This window comes from Phragmites australis, chromosome 24 (genome assembly GCF_958298935.1).
Source record: "Phragmites australis chromosome 24, lpPhrAust1.1, whole genome shotgun sequence".
Taxonomy (NCBI): Eukaryota; Viridiplantae; Streptophyta; class Magnoliopsida; order Poales; family Poaceae; genus Phragmites; species Phragmites australis.
The window spans coordinates 13,359,393-13,379,325 of NC_084944.1; the positions used below are offsets into that span (position 1 = coordinate 13,359,393).

The window sequence follows — 19,933 nt, forward strand, 5'->3', positions numbered from 1 at the left end:
TCTTCCCCTCTGTTTTCTTCGCACGACTCGAGAGAGAGCGGCGGCTCGTGAGTACACCTGTGACGGGAAGCCGCTGGCCAGAGGGAGAGAGAGAGAGAGAGCGAGTGAAGGCAGCCGCTGGCTGCCCGTGAGAGCGGAGGTAGGGGTGCCACTATGTGCCTACCCGCCGGAGCACGCGTGCGACCGAGATCGCGCATGTCTCCGTCGGTTGGTCTATGGTGGTGCCTGGGGATGGAGTGCACGGCGAGAAGAGGTGCCTCGTCCCACAGCGGAAGCCAATAGAGAGCAAAACACAGGACGGAGGCGAATAGGGCTTGGGAAGATCCGCGCGGGCCCGACACCTAGGAGGAAAAAGGGAATCCCATGGCCTTGACGACGACGAAAACCACCACCAAAACGTAAGTAAGTCCACCTCCATTAGTTTAGGGTTCGGGATTGGGGGAATTTAGGGTTTAGGAGTTTCGGATTTTGGGGGGTGGGGAATTGGGGATTTCTTAGGGGTTTTCTTAATCTCACCGATTCCTCTCCTTCTAATTGCTTTCATAAGCACCATTAGCCTAACCCGAGTCTAAAACAACTCATCCCGAGTTGTATCACCCCAAATTGAGCCTACCCGAGCCACACAAAACACACATGTATGTATAAAAAAGACTAAAACATGATCAATTGACTCTAATCCGAGGCATAATACATAAAGTCGCATTAATCCAAGTTTAATTGGGGCTAATAAGCACTTAAACATGCTCAATCAACATTGATCCAAAACGTAAACAGTCAAAAAACATGAATATGAGCATTGATTCGAGCCTAATTGATCTTAAAGATTCATAATTTAAAGTTAATTGATGTAAACCGAAAACAATTAGGCCCGTTTGATTATAAAGCGACATCAACCAAACACAATCTAATATGATTAAGGTCTAATTGTGTTTGATTAGAGCTAAGGGTGGCTTTGGTACCATTGTTAGGATCATACATGTCTAAGTCACATAAATCTTAGCCCTAACAGAAGACAAATCTTAATTGCGGAAACGTGAGCACTAACCGTTTGTCGGTGGCGCCATCGGATGAGGATGAAAAGCATGAACACGTCGGTGTAGGCGTAGATGAGTTGGAGTAGATCGTTGGTGGAGCCAGCGTGTAGTCGGAGTAGTGGTGGCCTGCTCGGTGAGGTCGATGATGATGCAAAACGTCGGGAGAAGACCGGCAGTGGCATCAGTCTTTGCTCCATTGACAGCGCCCTAATGATCGAATTAGAGTTTTTGAGGTGTTGGGGAGATGCAAACCATGACATGAAGTCTATATTCACGTAGGTGTCGGCTCCCCTTTATTTTTATATTGTGCTACACGGAACGGGACAGAAACCAAACGTTGGTTTCCGCCGCCGATCAAGATGCGTGAGGGTGGGCCTAGTCCCCTTAGGGTTCGGCCTATCTGTTAGCTGAGATCAACCAACAAATTAAGAAGGCATATCGCTACACATCAGGTTTCATTTCTCATGTTCTTGTTCTGCAACACAATTTTCAGGCAATCAAGGCTAAAGAAACGGTGTTCAGCTCATGTCTTCCCATAGCAAAATATTGCTCTATGTGGGATCGGACATATCACCGCCACAATGGCCCAATCGTAGCTGCTGCAACAGAAACTCACTTGGCGCATAAGGTACAATCGAGAGAAACATCTTACGGATATATTTTTTTCTAAGTTAGCAAATAATTAGATCTTATTCTTATTATCATTCTTCTGAATGAAATTTTATTGTTAACGTCCTTATCATCAGAGACGTGAATTTGTTATTACCTCTATTTAACACAGGGATTTCATTGTGTAAAGACCAAGAACGATAAATTAAGATGCCAATGCGGCAGAGTCAACCACGCAGAAGTGAGAATTTGGGGATGAGTCGTCACCAATGAGATAATGAATGAATTGTTTTTTTAAGGAAAACTAGAGGGGCTTGCCCCCTACAGATTATATAAATATATTGAAGGAGAACAAATAGTACAAGAACAGAGTTAGAGAGGGAAGAAAGTAAAATAAAACAAAGAAATTACATCCTTGAGTTTATCCATTGAGAAGAAAAACTTCCTCTTGATCCTATGAGAGACCAAGCTACTCATGAATGAGTTGTTTTTGCCGATTGGTTTAGGTTCAAAAGGTTAAGGAGATAGGTAGCACTTCCAGGACTACCTATCTCCTTAAATACATGCTATTTGAAAAAAATAAAGAGAATATCTATGAGGGGTTTGGTTTATTCGTATTAGGAAGAATAAGGACATCCCAATAAGATTAAGGGCTCGTTTGGATAGAGCGAAGGCCTAAATGGACTAGAACATGACTCATACCTCTTATTAACTGAGCTAGATCCATCTCTTTCAGTGTGCGTCACTTTTGAATAAGGGAATGTCAAATATGATTCAAACCACTGCACACAGGAGTCTTAGTAGGATTAGCACCTGTAGTTGGGCGGAGCCAGCCGGGAAGACCATCGGGGTTATTATCTTTGCACGACAGGATCAACAACACAGATAAGCAGCTGGGAACAGTAATTTTTCATAGGATTCGCGGAATTTCGTTGGGGTCGCGTGACCCAATGGCAAAGGCTAGCTTCACCACTGTGTAGTTATCTCTTCTTGATGGATCAAAATTGGAATTTGATCACGTTGAAACAGAACAGAATAATCAGAAATGAAATAGACAGATGTGGTTAACACTTGACATACAATTTTGACCTTATTACTATATTAGATATATTAGGGGTTGTAGCATAAAAAGGACTACAAGACGGGGTTGTATCCAAAAGGTACCCACATCTCGTCTTATTTAAGTACAAGTCAGATGTACACACGTATACCATCCTCATGCCCACACACCCCTATATGGGTACGTCCTAGCACACGACTAAATAAGATGAGAGGCATAATCTTAGGTAGCGCGGGAATACACCCACATATATATGTACTATTTCTCTCAAGATTTAATCTGAAAAAATATGAGCACTCATACAAAGTCTAGGACTGGTATCTCGTCGTTTAGCTATAAAACACCCACAAGGCCACAAGTTTTATGTAGTTACTTATTCTCATCCATGGTTACTTTGCCCTTGGACCGGATCATGTGGCACTGAGTTGACAACCCAATGAAGCTCAGTGCAGTGTCATAGTATCTGGCGAGGGGTTTCCTTGTAGCTTTTGAACTAATTAGACTAATTTGGGATGGAAAAGGAACGTTGTGCTATCTAGAATTGTGGTGTTGAGTGTAGTAGATTTGGCTTTATTTTCTTTGGAAGAGATGGACCTAAGCGGAACAAAATTTTATAAAGTCTGACTTTTCCAAAGACACGCTCTCCTCACGTGACATGTGTCCCCTACTCTTTCTCCTATACATGCACCAGCCATTGAATTAGAGGAGGATGGTGTGAATCAGGATCTTATAATGTTCTTTCGCTCGAAAATCTTATAAAATTTACTCTCAACCTAAGCCTCTCTAACATGGGCCACTACATTGGCCCTCGTCAGATTATATCTACTCAAGGGCTGTTTTGTTTGCACCCAAGTTTGCCACAAGTAGACTAGGAAAATTTTGGCATGCCAAGTTTGATGGTAAGAAAAAAAGTTACGTAGGTGTGTTTTTGATAAAACCCTACTTATGGAAAAAAATTAGAACAAATTGAATTCTGAAATTATTCCTGGTATCCTTTGTTGGCATGTACTTTTATTACTAAAAATTGGGGGAGATCCCTACAGATTTTGGCATGTGCCTATTCTCATACATTTCACTTGAAAATCCAAAAAGGATGCTGGTGGTCAAAACTAAAAAAGTTTAATTCCCAGTTATTACAAAAAATTGCCATAAAAGTTGACGTAGCTCAGAATTAGATTAGTAGGTTGCTCCTTGATTTAATTCGTGAAAAGTAATTAGCATGCGTCACTCTTTGTGAGCCAATAATGCTGATCGTGGTCGTGAGCAGTGGGTTCCAAGTAAGCATCTGTACCGACGCCATACGCATACACTGCATCTCTTAGGAAATTTTCTTCTGCCTCTGTGCTAGCACCGTCAGCTTCCCAATTGCATGCTGCATTACTTCTATTTTATACATGCATCCTTATGAACGTGGGTTCCAACATGTGCATTGTCTAGTGAAAATAAAGGGAGCAAATTATCTTTGAATCCGTGGCCTTTCTAATTAACCAGTTTCATGTATTATTCTTTCAGAGTAATCTGAAAACAAATCAACACAGTCAAATCGGCGAACCCTTGTGTGCTGATGCCACTTACAGAAAGACATACTGCTATGTTTTGGTGTAGAAATGAAGCACGCATATAGTTTCGTTAATATTTGGTAGGATAAGATCCAAAAAGTTGCCACCACTTACCAATTGCAAAGGTACTTATAACAAGGATATGTATAAGAACCAAGTACTAAGCTGCAGTACAAAATAAAAGGACGAGTGTTCGTGATCTATTCGTTCAGATATAGAGCTGGTTCCACATAAGAGGCTTCTTACCAAGAACAGCATAGGGCTTGGCCAGTGAGCATGGCCACGACATGTATGCCCAAGAAGGATGTCTGTGTCACCGTCGGAGCCGAGCAAGTGTCGCCTGAGGAGGAGAAGAATCAGCCCAGCGTCGAGAGGCCACTCGTCCGGACCAAATACATTTCAACAGTTACCATTAAGCTATACAGGTACGTAGGTAATTACCTAGTAATATGCTTGTGTTCCCGTTTTTCCGTAATTTGCAGTAATTGAAATCGGTAAAGTCTAATTTCCGAGTGTGCGGACGTTTGCTCTCCCGTCCGCATGCTGGTTCGACCGTCCGATCTTAGAAGGATGTTGGGGATAGGTGCTCATGTTCCGAAAAGCCATCTCCTTTGTCGTTCCGCTTTTTCTCTGGAAGCGTCGACTTTGTTGCTTTCGCTCCCCACTTCTGGCCCTCTTGTCTCTGCTTGACTAAGGAAGCTCTGTCCCCAAATCACTCTATCTCCCTCCTCCCTCTCTTGTTAATCACCTACTCGATCGATTTTGGCTGAAGAAAACCAGACTCTCTATCTCTCTGATCTTGGCACACTGCAAGCCCGCTGGTCATCACCCAAGCACGGAGATACGGATTCGGCTGTACTGTGGGGTTTGGCATGCCTTTGCGGTTTCGTTGGCTCGTGTGACCGGATTTGGTACCATCTCCCCATCTCGGCTAGGCATGGATCCGCCCCCACACAGGCTTAGGCCCTAGGGTGGCGTCACCTCTCTAGCTAGGTCAGGAGTAGTGCCGCCACCTTTGCTGGATTCAATCGTCTTAAAGGTGCAGTGCCGCGCTCGGCACCTCCAGGCAGAACGGCCATCACTCCCACATCTTCCGGCCCATGGCCTCCGGGACGGTGCAAATCCATTGCCGGACAAGGAGGATACCAGTAGGTCACTCATCACCGGCTGTGGCACTGCAGCCCTATAACTTCTAGCTCCCTCGTCTACTCTATTGATTTGCTTTTGCATTTCGTACCAATTCACCTATGTTCTTCTTCAAATTTATGTAGCAAAATAAATCAAATTGCTTGGTCAGTTGTGTATGTAGTTCTACCATTTTGCTTACACACTACTTCAAATTTTCTTAGCAAAAATACATAAAATTGCTTTTCAATTTTATTTGCAGCTGTCCTAATTTTGTTTCATGGAAATCTGATGTTGATTTGCAGTAATATGCTCATGTTCACGTTTTTATTCCAGTAATTTGCAGTAATTCAAATCAAGTAGGAATGTTCTGTTGTAAATAATAATGCGATAATAAGAGCATGGATACCATTTCACATATAAATATACAAAAGCATGACAATAAGTATTCAATACACATGACCTTGGAATAAAATGACTGCAATTCATAGATAACAGTACTCAAGATCATGTGTACATCAAGAACTAGACAACAGGTATATATCATATATAAAAGTGCTCTCTTGAAGTGTATAACAATTGGCCCCAGGACAATTGAATTCATGCTCTCTAATTGTTCTATTGAACACATCATCGACTAGGCAGTTTTCTAATCTCTCATCTAGTTATTAGAACCTGGACAGAATTATCAAAAAACTAAAATATCATCATGTACAGTGCTGTTGTGACAAATCGGAGTACACAAATTTTGAACATAAGTAACAAGTTACTGCCGAGATAGAGATAAAAACTGAACAGCAGGTTACAAAACAAGTACTGATAGAAACTAAAAAGCTATCAGCTGCTCTATCAAATATCGTATACGCTAAGCACACTCTAAACTCACAGCAACACTAATCCAGGGATCAAAATAACAAAACAGTGCCCTAGGGAGCCAACCCAACAACTGTTTCTTGGTGTACGAGCACAGACCGGAGAGAAACACCATAGAAAGTCTCCAGGGGCTACCAGATTCAACAGAACATCTAGAGAATGTACAAGCCTAATCTATTGTACTTAGAAAACATGCCCAATCTCAGTACATCTGTTCATCATCGAGCAACCATGCATATGTACCTGAACTATCCAGAACAAAGATAGAGAAGCAATACTCACAAAATGATTTGATAAAATGCATTGTCAATCGAGGCTAAGCATGACTCAAGAGTCACGGACCTAGAAATCCTATCACCCGCCATTGCCGCCGATGAGAAGGAGGATGGAGATACGAAGCCTCAACCGCACTGATACGACACGTCCGAGTGAGCCTGAGCATTCATAGCTCTGACCAAAACCAACACAGGAGCCCCACCACCCAACTACTCTAAGCACCCAAGCATCAAAGTCAAGATTCGAGCTTACCTCAACTGCAGCTCAGAGATCAAAAGCAAAGAGGGATGAGTGTGGAATCAAGGGGAACTGAGTTTTTCTCTATGCTTTCTAGGGAGAAGCAGCCGGCCCAGCACCCCATGACCCCAAGGGAATTGGAGGTGCGGTTGTGCCGCTGCTGCCCAACGGCCACTGTCAGCTCTCTCTCTCTCTCTCTCTCTCTCTCTCTCTCTCTCTCTCTCTCTCTCTCTCTCTCTCTCTCTCATTTTTCTAGCCCTGCTGACCTAGCCGAGCTGATGCCTCATTTGTTCTTCACATCATGGGCTTGGGCCACGCATAGTCAAAAGGGCCAGCAAAACCAGCTAAGGAATAGCCTAGGAAACATTAAATATTCATGTATTTCTCAACAATCCTCACTATATTTTAATGTTGGAGTTATTCGGCATGATATATAGGATTTGAGTAATTTGTATCTTTCGGGTTTGAACAAGTTACCTAGTTGCATAGAATTTAGCTCACACAGGATGAGGGGGACTAAACCTTGATCCTCAGCCTTGATGCGAGAACCTCCTCATATACAACACCCTGTACTATGGTGCTTTTGCCTTAGCTCTCGGGTTGGACATTACGATCATAAACATGTATTTTAATTCATGAGTGCCACCTAGAGAAGTACACAACTTCTCTATAATTGCAACCCCATAATCACACTCACATAGGTGAATTCTCCTAAATGTCCTATAGGATGACATCTATAGGTGCATTGAATTCATTAAGAGCTAATAGCTCACCCTCTCCTACAGAAGAGCAATGCAGCAAATGGGATTGATCTACTCTTGAGTCCACACAGCTTGTTTTTCTAGAACCTAGTTCACAGGATCTCTGGTTTCCTAGGATAAGTTACTACCTGTGTGAACCCTATTAGTGGGTAGTAATCACATTCCTCTAGATGCTACCTGAATGACATTTCTAGCCATTCCTTTTATGAAAGGATATGCAAGATTCCTTTCAGACTAAATATAATCCATAGCAATTATACCTGTCTCTACTGCATGCCTGACCGACTTGAGTTATCATTTTATTTTCTTTGAAGTCTTCATATTGTCTTTCCTGCTCTTCACCTTAACCAGAATGGTTTGATTATCGCAGTAGATGAGAACAGCCGGAATTGGCTTATCCAATATTGGCAGGTCAAAAAGGAGCTTTCGGATCCATTCTACCTCTATAGTTGCAAAGCCTAGCACCACTAGCTCAGCCTCCATCATGGAGTGAGTGAGAATGGTCTATTTAGACAACCTTCAAGACATAGCTCCGCCCACTAGATTGAAAACATATCCACTCATAGCCTTCATATTATCCAAGTTTCTAATCTAGTTGGAGTCACTTAATCCCTCTATGATTGTAGGATGGTCAGAATAGTGAATCCCTAGGTTCTTTGTCCCCTTCAGGTACTTAAGTACCCTCTCGAGTGCTATCCAATGATCATCTCCTGGGTTGGACGTATAATAGCTCAACCTACATACTGCATACGAGATGTCAGTCCTAGTTGCACTTGCCAAGTACATGAGGGAACCTATCACCTGTGAATATTTCAGCTGGTCTTTCCCATAACCTACATTTTTCTTTAGCTTAGCATTTGGATCATATGGCATGGCTACAGGCTTAAATTCTATCATACCAAAATGCGTAAGTACCTTGTCCATATAATGGGATTGACTTAAAGTTATCCCATTCTCATCCTTTAGTAGCTTGATGTTTAAAATTACATCAGCCTCCCCCATATCCTTCATATCGAAGTTTTGGGATAGAAATGACTTGGTATGGTTAATCATTTCCAAGTTCGTCCCAACCAGATATATGTCATCCACATATAAACATAGAATGACACCTCGCCCCCGACCAGAGCAATAATACATGCACTTATTGGCTTCATTAACACAGAAGCCGACTGAGGTTAGTGTAGTATCGAACTTTTCATGCCACTACTTAGGGGCCTCTTTGAGACCATACAAGGATTTGATTAGCCTACTTACTTTACCCTCCTGCCCTGTTACCATGAATCCATCTAGCTGCTACATATAAATCTCCTCATCCAACTCTCCATTAAGGAAAGCAGTCTTGATATACATCTGATGCATAAGGAGATTATGTGAAGCTGTTAGTGCTAAGAGCATGCGGATAGTGGGCAATCTGTCAACAGGAGATTACGTATCAAAGTAGTCATCACCCTCCTTTTGCGTAAAACCCTTAGCCACCAATCAGGCCTTGTACTTTTCTATAGTACCATCAGGTCTATGCTTTCTCTTGAAGATCCATTTGCAACCGACCGGCTTGCAGCCAACTGGGAGGTATGTTAACTCCCAAGTTCCATTAATGATGATCGAATCTATCTCACTACAGACTGCTTCCTTCCAGTACTCTGCTTCTTGAGAAACGTATGCCTTTGAAAGGTTTCGTGGTTCATCATCCACGACAAAAGTGTCAAAGTCATCTCCCAGTGATTTTTCAATTATTTGCCTCTTGCTCCTTTTGCGTTCTGATTCAGGAACTGTGTCACTGATACTTTAAGGAGCAGGGTCACCGACTAAAACATCATGGACATCAGCCTCCTTTGCTCGCATGGGAAAGATGTACTCAAAGAATGTCACATCTCGAGACTCTATTATTGAATTGACAGCAATGTCTGAAACCTCAGAACGGACCACTGGGAATCTATAAGCAGTACTCTGGTGTGCGTACCCCAGAAAGACACAATCAACAGCCTTTGGTCCTAATTTCCTTTTCTTCAGCTAGGGAACATGTACTTTGGCTAAACAGCCCTAGGTGTGAAGAAAGGATAAATTCGGTTTTCTCCCCTTCCATCCTTCATAAGGGATTGCCTCGTGTTTTCGAGGAGTGACCCTATTCAGGAAAAACTTAACTATGAGAATAGCCTCACCTCACCATGAGTTAGCCATACCAGAACTTTGTAACAAGGCGTTAACCAAGTCATAAATCGTTCAGTTCTTTCTCTCGGCTACTCCATTGGCCTGTGTTTAGTATGGTTGCGTAAACTCATGGATTATGCTTTTTCATAGAACTCAGAGAAATTCCTAGGAATATATTCCCCACCTCTATCAAACCTCAATCTCTTTATTGTTTACTCCAACTGGTTTTCCACCTCAGCCTTATAGATCTTAAAATATTTTAATGCTTCATCTTTTGTTCTAAGCAAATAGACATATCAGAACCTAGTAGTGTTAGAACAAGAGATTATCTTTCCCCAGCAGGTACGGCGAGAGTTTCTTCTAAGGAGGAGACTCAAGCTTGGAGATAAAGTTTGAGAGTAACGAACACCACAAATATATTGATAGTAGAAAAATAGATCAGTCTAGGGGGAGTATCACAGCGTAACTTTGTATTCATGCACCTCTGTGTCACGTGTGTTTCCCTATGTGTTGTATTTAGCATTCTCCTTGTGACCCGTCCCTGCCCAGATGACCACGATCCCCTATTTATAAGGTGGTACATAGCTTAGTGTACAAGTTATCACAATGTAAGAATATCTAGGACCTGGCCGAATTACTGGGTCATATCCTAAATAACTACTTTTTACCCTACACAGAAGATAAATATCTATCGTGCTAACTATTGTGGTGCCTGCCTCTTGAGGGGTGAGCCGGTCGCCAATTGCGGCCCAGCGCTGCTGTGTCGGGGGTATCAGGACGACTTTCATCGCACTAGGGTGTCAGGATAAGCACCACTTGCACTGGCATTAATCGCCCGTCACCTCGCGTTAGGTCGGTTGCAAGGGGTGTCCTTTCTTTCCTGATATTATCTCTGAAGACCGGCTGCATCTTTAGGCTTTGGAAGGCCGCACGGGCACCGGAGGGATGGCTCGAAGGGGTCCGCATTCTCCGGGGGCCAAGCCTCCTGTTGAGGGTTCGGAGACCGAAGGCTCGAAGGGGTTTTCTGTAGCTCCAAGTTTTGGAAAGGCCACGTACGTTCGGAGAGGTGGTCCAAAGGGGCTCGTAGCCTCCAGAAGTCGAGCCTCCTACTGGGGGTCCAGAGACTGAAGGGTCTGAAGAGACCTTCGATAGCAATCTTTAACCATCGTCCTTAAGCTGGTTTATTTTCCCCCAACAGTACTACTGGTTACTGCTAAACAGGGACATATTCTAGATTTACCATTTCTACCTAGTGGCTATCTGTTGTAAAGACTTATAGAAGTAAGGTTGGAGGTCTCCAACATGTTATGATCTTTACTGTATGAAAGATAGACCAATTAGGTAAACTATTGATAGGTAATAGTGAGCGTACCTTTGCGAGAATAAGACCTCTATTACGAGGCTTGAAGGCCTCAAAGCCTATGGCTAGGCTGGGAGAGGTGGTCCTCGACCCCCTTGGCCCTTAGCCGCTGCCTGGCTCCGAAGGTAATCCATCCAGAACCTGGCGACGGCATGTCGGAGGTGAAGCCGAAGCCTAGTTGGGAGAGGTGGTCCTCTACCCCCTCGGCCCTTAGTCGATACCCAGCTCTGGAGGTAATCTGTTTGGAGCCTAGCGACGACATTCTCTGACTCAGTCCTCATCGCTGGGATATTGCACCGTTAGTGGTAGAGTTGGTGGCGACAGAGCGGGGTCAGAGGGTCAAGGATTTTCCTGGGAGCCTACCCCAGGCTTCCGACCCCTGTGTCGTCCTTCGATGGTTCCCTCTATGGCCAGGTATCCTGCTTATCTTTCGAGGTATTCCTCCTGAAAGATCGTGAGGGTTCGGCAGTCGTTGGTGTTGTGGCCACACCCCGATCCTTGCAGGATGCACCCGTATGCCTCTAGAGGTATCGGACCTTGTGGTTGATGTTGAGGTCGCTATTGGGGGCCGCGTACCCCAGATCCCATGGTTTCCCCAGGGCCTCCTTCCTTTTGGAGAGACCGTCGAGGTCATCCAGTGTACTGGCTTTCAGAGCAGGAGTGGCTCCGACTACGCCTCCCTGGACGAGGTAGACTTGGGTTCCCCACCCGCGGCTAGCACCATGAGGGCTGCATCAGGGGCGCTGGCGGGGTCTGCGCACTCTGGAGCCATGCGCCTCCTTGGAACCCTCTTTCACCTGAGGGGCCAGAGTAGGACGCCGGGTCAGACTCTCCGAAGGTGTTGGCTCGCCCGAGGCATCCCGGGTGCTGTCAAAGGAGATACTTTGGGACCAAGCCCAGGTGGGAACACCCCTGGCTTCGAGCACCCAAAACCACTAGAAAGCAACCTGCTTAGCTGTGGCCTCGGTCGCGACCTCTCCTGGTGCAGCGAGGTCTTCGCCATGCAGAAGCTGGAAGGCCTTCGGGTCGTCTGGAGTTTTCATACTGACCCAAGGTTCTAGGTTGGTCAAGGCCAGAGGAATGCCATCCCACACGGCGGCGGGGCTGGAGGATGCATGTGGTGTGCATGGCTGAGAAAGCCACGCATATGGTTGCATGGTTGCAACAGTGGATATGGCGGCTAGAGCTAGCGCTTTGGTATTTTTTCTGGTGGATTCCTATGTTCGAGTCCCCACGGACGGCGTGCTGTTGGAGCAAGAGATCATCTTGCCCTAGCAAGTACGGCAAGATTTCTTCTAAGGAGGAGACTCAAGCTTGGAGACGAAGTTTGAGAGGAAGGAACACCACAAATGTATTAATAGTAGAAAAATGGATCGAACTAGGGGGAGTATCACAACGTGACTTTGTGTTCATACACCTTTGTGTCCTGTGTGTTGCCCTCTATGTTGTATTGAGCGTTCTCCTTATGACCCATCCCTGCCCAGATGACCATGACCCCTTATTTATTTTGGTGCCTACCTCCTGAGGGATGAGCTAGTCACCAATTGCAGCCCAACGCTGCTCTGACGGGGGTGTCAGGACGACTTTCATCGCACTGGGGTGTCAGTATAAGCACCACTTGCACCGGCATTAATCGCCCATCACCTTGCATCAGGTCAGCTGCAGGGGGTGTCCTTTCTTTCCTGATATTATCTCCGAAGGATGGCTACATCTTTAGGCTTCGGAAGGCCACACGGGCGCCAGAGGGGTGGCCCAAAGGGGTCCACAGCCTCTGGGGGCCAGGCCTCCTGCTGAGGGTCCAGAGACCGAAGGCTCCGAAGGGGCTTGCTGTAGCTTCAAGTTTTGGAAAGGCCACGTAAGTACCGAAGAGGTGGCCTGAAGGGACCCGTAGCCTCTGGAAGTCGGGCCTCCTGCTAAGGGTCCGTAGACCAAAGGATCTGGAGAGACCATCGATAGCAATCTTCAATCATTGTCCTCAGGCTAGTTTATTTTCCCCCAACAAGTAGCATCGTCTATAAGAGTATAGAAGTATCTTTTGTCACCCTTAGTTAATATTCTATTCATCTCACAAAGGCAGAATGGATCAGCACAAGTGGTGTGGTGTTTCTCCCCTCAACCGAGTGAAATGGTTTGCGAGGCTGCTTTGCTTGCACACACACCTCACACTTATGGCTCTTGTAATAATTATATGAGGGAATAAGATCCATCTTGCTCAAATACACAATTGCTTCATTATTAACATGACAAAAATGAGAATGTCATATATCAATGTTCTTATTAGAATATGAAGAATAGAAAATGTTTGCAGAACTATTAAGAAAAGAAATATGAAACATGCCTCTGCAATCATAGTCTTTTCCGACAAATGACCCACACTTGGTCAACACTACTTTATTTGACTCAAAGACTAACTTTATTCTTTACCGGCAAGCTTTTATCTGATGAGTAGATTATGGGTCATGGAAGGTACAAACAGCATGTCCTTCAGGATAGGAGTATTGCCAAAAGTCAACTTCAGGCTCACTTGTCCTACTCCACGTACTGCTGTCGAGGCCCCGTTCCCTATCAGTACAGATCTACCATCTGCACCTTGTAGAGAAGTAAAACATGTCTAATCAGCACATATATGTCTTGTAGCACCTATATCAATCCACCAACTTACTGGTGAATCTGCCATAAAGGCCTTGGATACATAGCCACTAGTGAAGTCGCCTTTGCCGGTATCACCAACCGTCGCAAACGCCACATGCACTTGGGCTTTGGCTTCCTTCTGCTACTCAGGCATCAACCCCTTGCCCTTACGATCACAACATCTGTTGGCCTTATGGTCCAACCCACCACAGAAGTAGAAGACAATCTCAGGCTTCTTCTTCTTCTTCATAGCATTAGCCTTCAGTCCTAAAGATCTAGGCTTGGTCTTCTCTTTCTTCACATTCTCCTAGGATGGTTCTTGTGCTCAACAAGGTTAGCTTGAGCGGGCGCCTTCACCCCACCATAGCCCTCCTTAGACTTCTCCTCGACATTTATAGCAGCGATGAGCTCATTAAGAGTCAACCGCTGCTTTAAGTACCGACGTGCAGTGACAAAGTCACACCAAGAAGTGGGCAGCTTGGCTAGGATGGCATTAACCTGAAAACTATTGGGGAGGACACAACCATACTGGCCTAAGTCTCGCACGATTAGCTGCAACTCATGGATCTATTCCATGACTGATCTGCCATCTCCCATACGAAAATTCAAATAACTAGCCACCATGAAGGACGCATTGCCATTGTGACTTTCAGCATACTTGTCATTCATCTCTAACCATACCTTTCACGCTTCCCAGAACCCCACGTAGACGTCGAAGAGCATGTTCGATAGGATAGCCAAAAGGTGTGCTAGGGGTGAGATATTAGCCTTCTCCCAACAGGCCCTTAACACGTCGAGACATGTTCTGTCAACCTTGTCTTGCACTGCTTCCACCAGAGGGGCGGGTGCCTCTTCGGTGAGGATCTAGAATAATCCGAGCTCCATCAAACATAGCCTCGTCCTGGCCTACCAGCGCTTAAAGCCGGTCCCATCGAAGTTCTCAAGCTTAATCACGTCCGAGGACGACGGTGGTAGGACAGAGGAGCTAGAACTAGCCACCGCAGAAGCAATATGATTTCTGGATTGTTGTAAATAATAATATGATAATAAAAGCATGGATACCATGCCATATATAAATATACGAAAGCATGACAATAAGTATTAAATACACATGACCTTGGAATAAAATGCCTGCAATTCATAAATAACAATACCCGACATCATGTGTACATCAATAACTAGACATCAGATATATATCATATATAAAAGTGCTCTCAGGAAGTGTATAACAATTGGCCCAATAACAATTGAAGTTCTACTCTTAATTATTCTATTAAACACATCATCAACTAGGCAATTTTCTAAGCTCTCATTTAGTTATTAGAACCTGGACAGAGTTCTCAAAAATTTAAAATATCATCATCGATAATGTTGTTGTGCCAAATCAGAGTACACAAATTTTGAACAGAAGTAATAAGTTACTGTCGAGACAGAGATAAAAATTGATAGCAGGTTACAAAACAAGTACTGATAGAAACTAAAAAAGCTAAATCAGTAGCTTTATCAAATATTAGATAGGACTCTGAACTCACAGTAGCACTAATCCATGAATCAAAGTAATAAGCAGTTACCTAGAGAGCCAACCCAACAACTGTTTCTCGGTGTACAAGAACAGACCAGATAGAAACACCACAGAAAGTCTCTAGGGGCTACTAGATTCAACTGGACAGCTAGAGAATGTACAAGCCTAAACTATTGTACTTAGAAAACATGTCCAATCTTAGCACATCTATTTATCATCGAGCAACCATATATATGTAGTTGAACTGTCCAAAACAAAGACAGAGAAGCAGTACTCACAAAGGGATTTGCTGAAATGCGCTGTCGATCAAGGCTAAGCACAACTCAAGGGTCGCGGACCCAGAAATCCTATCGCCCGCCGTTACCGCCGACAAGAAGGAGGATGGAGATACAGAGCCTCAAACGCACTGCTATAGCACGTGCAGGCGAGCCTCGGTATTCATAGCTCCGACCAGAACCAACATAGGAGCTCCACCACCCAACCACTCTAAGCACGGAAGCACCAAAGTTAAGATCCGAGCTTACCTCGACTGCAGCTCAGAGATCAAAATCCAAGAGGGATGAGTGTGGAACCAAGGGGAATTGAGTTTTTCTCTATGCTTTCCAGGGAGAAGCAGCTGGCCTTTAAGTAGATGCGACGACGCCCTCCAGCACTCTATGACCCTTGAGAGAATCGAAGGTTTGGTTGCGCCGCCACCACCCAACAGCTGCCGCTAGCTCTCATTCTCATTTTTCCAGCCCTGCTGCCCTAACCGAACTGATGCCTCATTTGTTCTTTACATCATGGGCTTGGGCGACGCAGAGTCAAAAGGGCCTGCAAAACCAGCCAAGGAAGAGCCAGAAAACATTAAAAATTTATGTATTCACAACATGTTCTTCACACTTTCTCGGAGAGCCCGAGCAACTTATTAATGGACATTCTACCAAGAGTTGGCATCCGGGCAGTTGATATAATATTTTCAGAGCAATGTTAATAGAGCTACCACCATCATCACTACGAGGGGCTAGTTTTAATGTCCACGTTAATTATATGGTTGTTTTCAGGGGCTACCACCTTAAATTCAGAGAAGAAAGACTAATATCTTCACCTTTTTCCTCCATTTCTTATATGGCGTATTGCAATTTGAAAAAGTCTTTATAGGTATAATTTAACAGTTAATTTATCGTACAATATATTATCAAATGCTACAAAATCAATATCGTATTAAAAGATACATAAAATACGAATTTATTGATATATATTTTGTACACTAAACTTGCACTTAATTTGACTAATTGTTAGTCAAAAGATATAGTGTTTGACTTTTCCATATCCTAATACACACTATAAGAAGAAGCATCAGAAGTAATTAACAAGGGAAAATGTGTAAAATGTTGGGTACCATACGCCTAGAGCTTTTTTCGAAAAAAAGGTACTCCCTAAAGTTAAAACAATAAGGGGAAATTTAATTTTAACCAATCCTTATTAATTTAACCAATTATTCATATATATGATAAATTTAGTGGTTAAAATCACATTGTATTGGGCGTAAAAATTCAAAATTTTCACTCTTGGATTAAATAGGAGGACTTACTACAAATTATGTGACTGGCATATGCAGTTAACTGGAGAAAAAAATATGTGTTCGTAGGCTCGTGATCTTCATTCGGATGGGCATCTTCGTGATCTTCTTCAAGTGGCGCATCTGCACTGCTGGTGTGATGAGCTCCACGGACGGCGGCGACACTAGTAGAATGCGAATGATGTGGACGATATCCATCGCCGGGGAGCTCTGGTTCGCGTTGATGTGGGTGCTCGACCAGCTGCCCAAGATGAAGCCTGTCCGGCGCGCCGTCGACGTGGCAGCACTCCAGGAGTCAATGCTCCCGACCATGGACGTGTTCGTCACCACCGCCGACCCCGAGAAGGAGCCGCCACTGGCAACGGTGAACACGGTCCTCTCCATCCTCGCCGCTGACTACCCTGCCGACAAGCTCACGTGCTATGTCTCAGACGATGGCGGCGCTCTGCTCACACGTGAGGCTGTCGCGGAGGCCGTCCGGTTCGCGGGACTCTGGGTGCCGTTCTGCCGGAAGCACGGGGTCGAGCCCAGGAACCCGGAGGCCTACTTCAGTCCCGGCGCCGCCGGCGTCGATGGTAATAAGATGAGGGTGGTAACCAGGGGAGGCTACAAGGGGAGGGCGTGGCCGGAGCTGGCACGCGACAGGAGACACGTGCGGCGGGAGTACGAGGAGCTGCGGCTGCGGATTGACGCACTACAGGCCGGGGATATCCGGCAGCGGCGCTGGTCACGGGCCGATGGAAGCACCTGCTGGCAGCGCGGCACCGCGGATGATCATGCCGAAGTTGTCCAAGTACTAATAGGTCCATCCGGCCGTACGCCACACCTCGGTATCGTCGCCAGCGATGGCAATAATCTTGTCGACCTCAGCTCCGTCGACGTGCGGCTTCCAGCGCTCGTGTACATGTGCCGGGAGAAGCGCCATCGCCGCGCGCACCACCGGAAGGCAGGCGCCATGAACGCGCTGCTCCGAGCCTCAGCCGCGCTCTCCAACGCGCCCTTTGTCCTCAACCTCGACTGCGACCACTACGTCAACAACTCACAGGCCCTCCGTGCCGGCGTCTGTCTCATGCTCGACCGTGGAGGCGGCGACGTCGCGTTCGTCCAGTTCCCGCAGCGCTTCGATGGCGTCGACCCTGCCGATCGCTACGCCAACCACAACCGTGTCTTCTTCGACTGCACTGAGCTAGGCCTCGACGGCATCCAGGGACCCATCTATGTGGGCACAGGGTGCCTATTTCGCCGCGCGGCGTTGTATGGCATGGACGCGCCGCCGCGTTGGAGACCTTACGGCGACGCCAAGGACGCCGCCGCCGAGCATGACAAGTTCAGTGACTCGTCGCCGTTCCTTCTCTCGGTACGTGCGGCCTTGAAACAGCCGGCGCAGAGCAACACCACTTTTCCGCCATGCTTGTTCGACGAGGCTGCCATTGCCGAGGCAACCGCGCTCGTCTCGTGCTGCTACGAGGACAGTACGGCGTGGGGCAGGGACATCGGCTGGATATACGGCACGGTGACAGAGGACGTGGCCACAGGCTTCTGCATGCACCGGCGAGGGTGGCGCTCTGCCTACTGCGCCACCGAACCGGACGCGTTCCGCGGCACCGCGCCCATCAACCTCACGGACCGGCTGCACCAGGTCCTGCGCTGGGCGGCGGGCTCCCTCGAGATTTTCTTCTCCCGCAACAACCCGCTCCTCGCCGGACGCCGGCTCCACCCGCTGCAGCGCGTAGCGTACCTCAACACAACCTTGTACCCGTTCACCTCGCTCTTCCTCATAGTCTACTGCCTCTTCCCGGCGATCCCGCTCCTGACCGGGAACGCGGCGACCGGCACCTTCTCCACGTCCATGGACAGAACACCGCCTGGCGCGTACATCGCCTTCCTCGCGGCGCTGATGCTGACGCTTGCAATGGTGGCCGTGCTGGAGGTGAGCTGGTCGGGCATCACGTTGCACGACTGGTGGCGGAACCAGCAGTTCTGGATGGTCTCTGCCACGAGCGCGTACCTGGCGGCGGTGGCGCAGGTGGCACTCAAGGTCGTGGCCGGGAAGGAGATATCGTTCAAGCTGACGTCCAAGCAGAGCGCCACGAGTGCCAGCACCGGCGGGAAAGAAAGGTTCGCGGAGCTGTACGCCGTGAGGTGGACTGTGCTGATGGTTCCTCCGGCGGTGGTGCTAATGGTGAACGTGGCGTCCATGGCAGCGGGGATCGAAGGCGGCCGGTGGAGGAATGGACCCGCCGCGGTACTCGCTGTGCTATTCAACGCCTGGGTGGTGGCGCATCTCTACCCCTTCGCCTTGGGGCTCATGGGTCGCTGGAGCAGGACCTTGAGCCCCCTCCTCTTCCTTGTCGTATTGTTCACCGTAGGCTTGCTCTGTTTCATCCTCCAATTTCACACACTTAAGTCAGGCCTGTTTTTGAACAAATAATCGAAGTAATCGAACCGGCCAAAAATTGATTCTGATATTTAGGTACTTAAGATAGAATTTAGATATTTTATGTATTTTAGAATTGGGCTACTAGCCACAGCTTTGTTTAGAAATTGAGTTACTTGCTCTAGTTTTGATAATACGAAGGTGCGAAGCAGATGGTTTAGAAGTTGTGTCATATATTTCTTCCAATAACATAATAGGAAGTCAGCTGATGACGTACCTTTTCGTACCCTAAATTGTTATCGTTTAAGCTGATCATGAACTTTTTCATCAAACCCCAAATTGTTAGAAGTCCACATCAGCTTGATGTATATGCATTAATTTGTTCGACTATTTCTTGAAACCTAAGAAAAGCATGTGTCCAAATAGAGGTTCAATAAATCCTTGTATTTGATCGCTAGCAAGAGCATGAAAAATTGAGCGGTTCTTATCACAACCGTTCTTCGTGGCAGAAGCTTTTACCGGTTCTCCAGGAAAGTATGTTGGTCTTACAGAAACACTTCCTTGAATTTACTTTATTTTTATTAGTTTTTTGAACTCCAACCAAAATTGATTCGAAGACGAGTTACTTCACTATATCTTCTCTCTAAGTGGAAATTAGTTGATGTAGCATTGAGTTTGCAGCCAATGCATAGATAAATCTTCTCAGACAAGCTCATTTTGTGAAAGGCATATTCTGCCTAATTGTACCAGATTTGAGGATAGATGACTAGCATATGGCGAAGGAAAGTCTATGGCTTGTT

The 19,933-nt window shown here is 46.0% G+C and overlaps 1 protein-coding gene across 1 annotated transcript; it reads left to right on the plus strand.

Annotated features, from left to right (window-relative positions):
* The first annotated feature begins 4,448 nt into the window (after positions 1-4,448).
* On the plus strand, positions 4,449-19,239 carry LOC133907622 (probable mixed-linked glucan synthase 7). The gene is made up of 2 exons (XM_062349693.1): positions 4,449-4,687; positions 16,826-19,239. Exons 1-2 carry the CDS (start codon positions 4,539-4,541, stop codon positions 19,185-19,187), a joined length of 2,511 nt encoding a protein of 836 aa, XP_062205677.1. The 5' UTR covers positions 4,449-4,538; the 3' UTR covers positions 19,188-19,239.
* Positions 19,240-19,933: the final 694 nt, after the last annotated feature.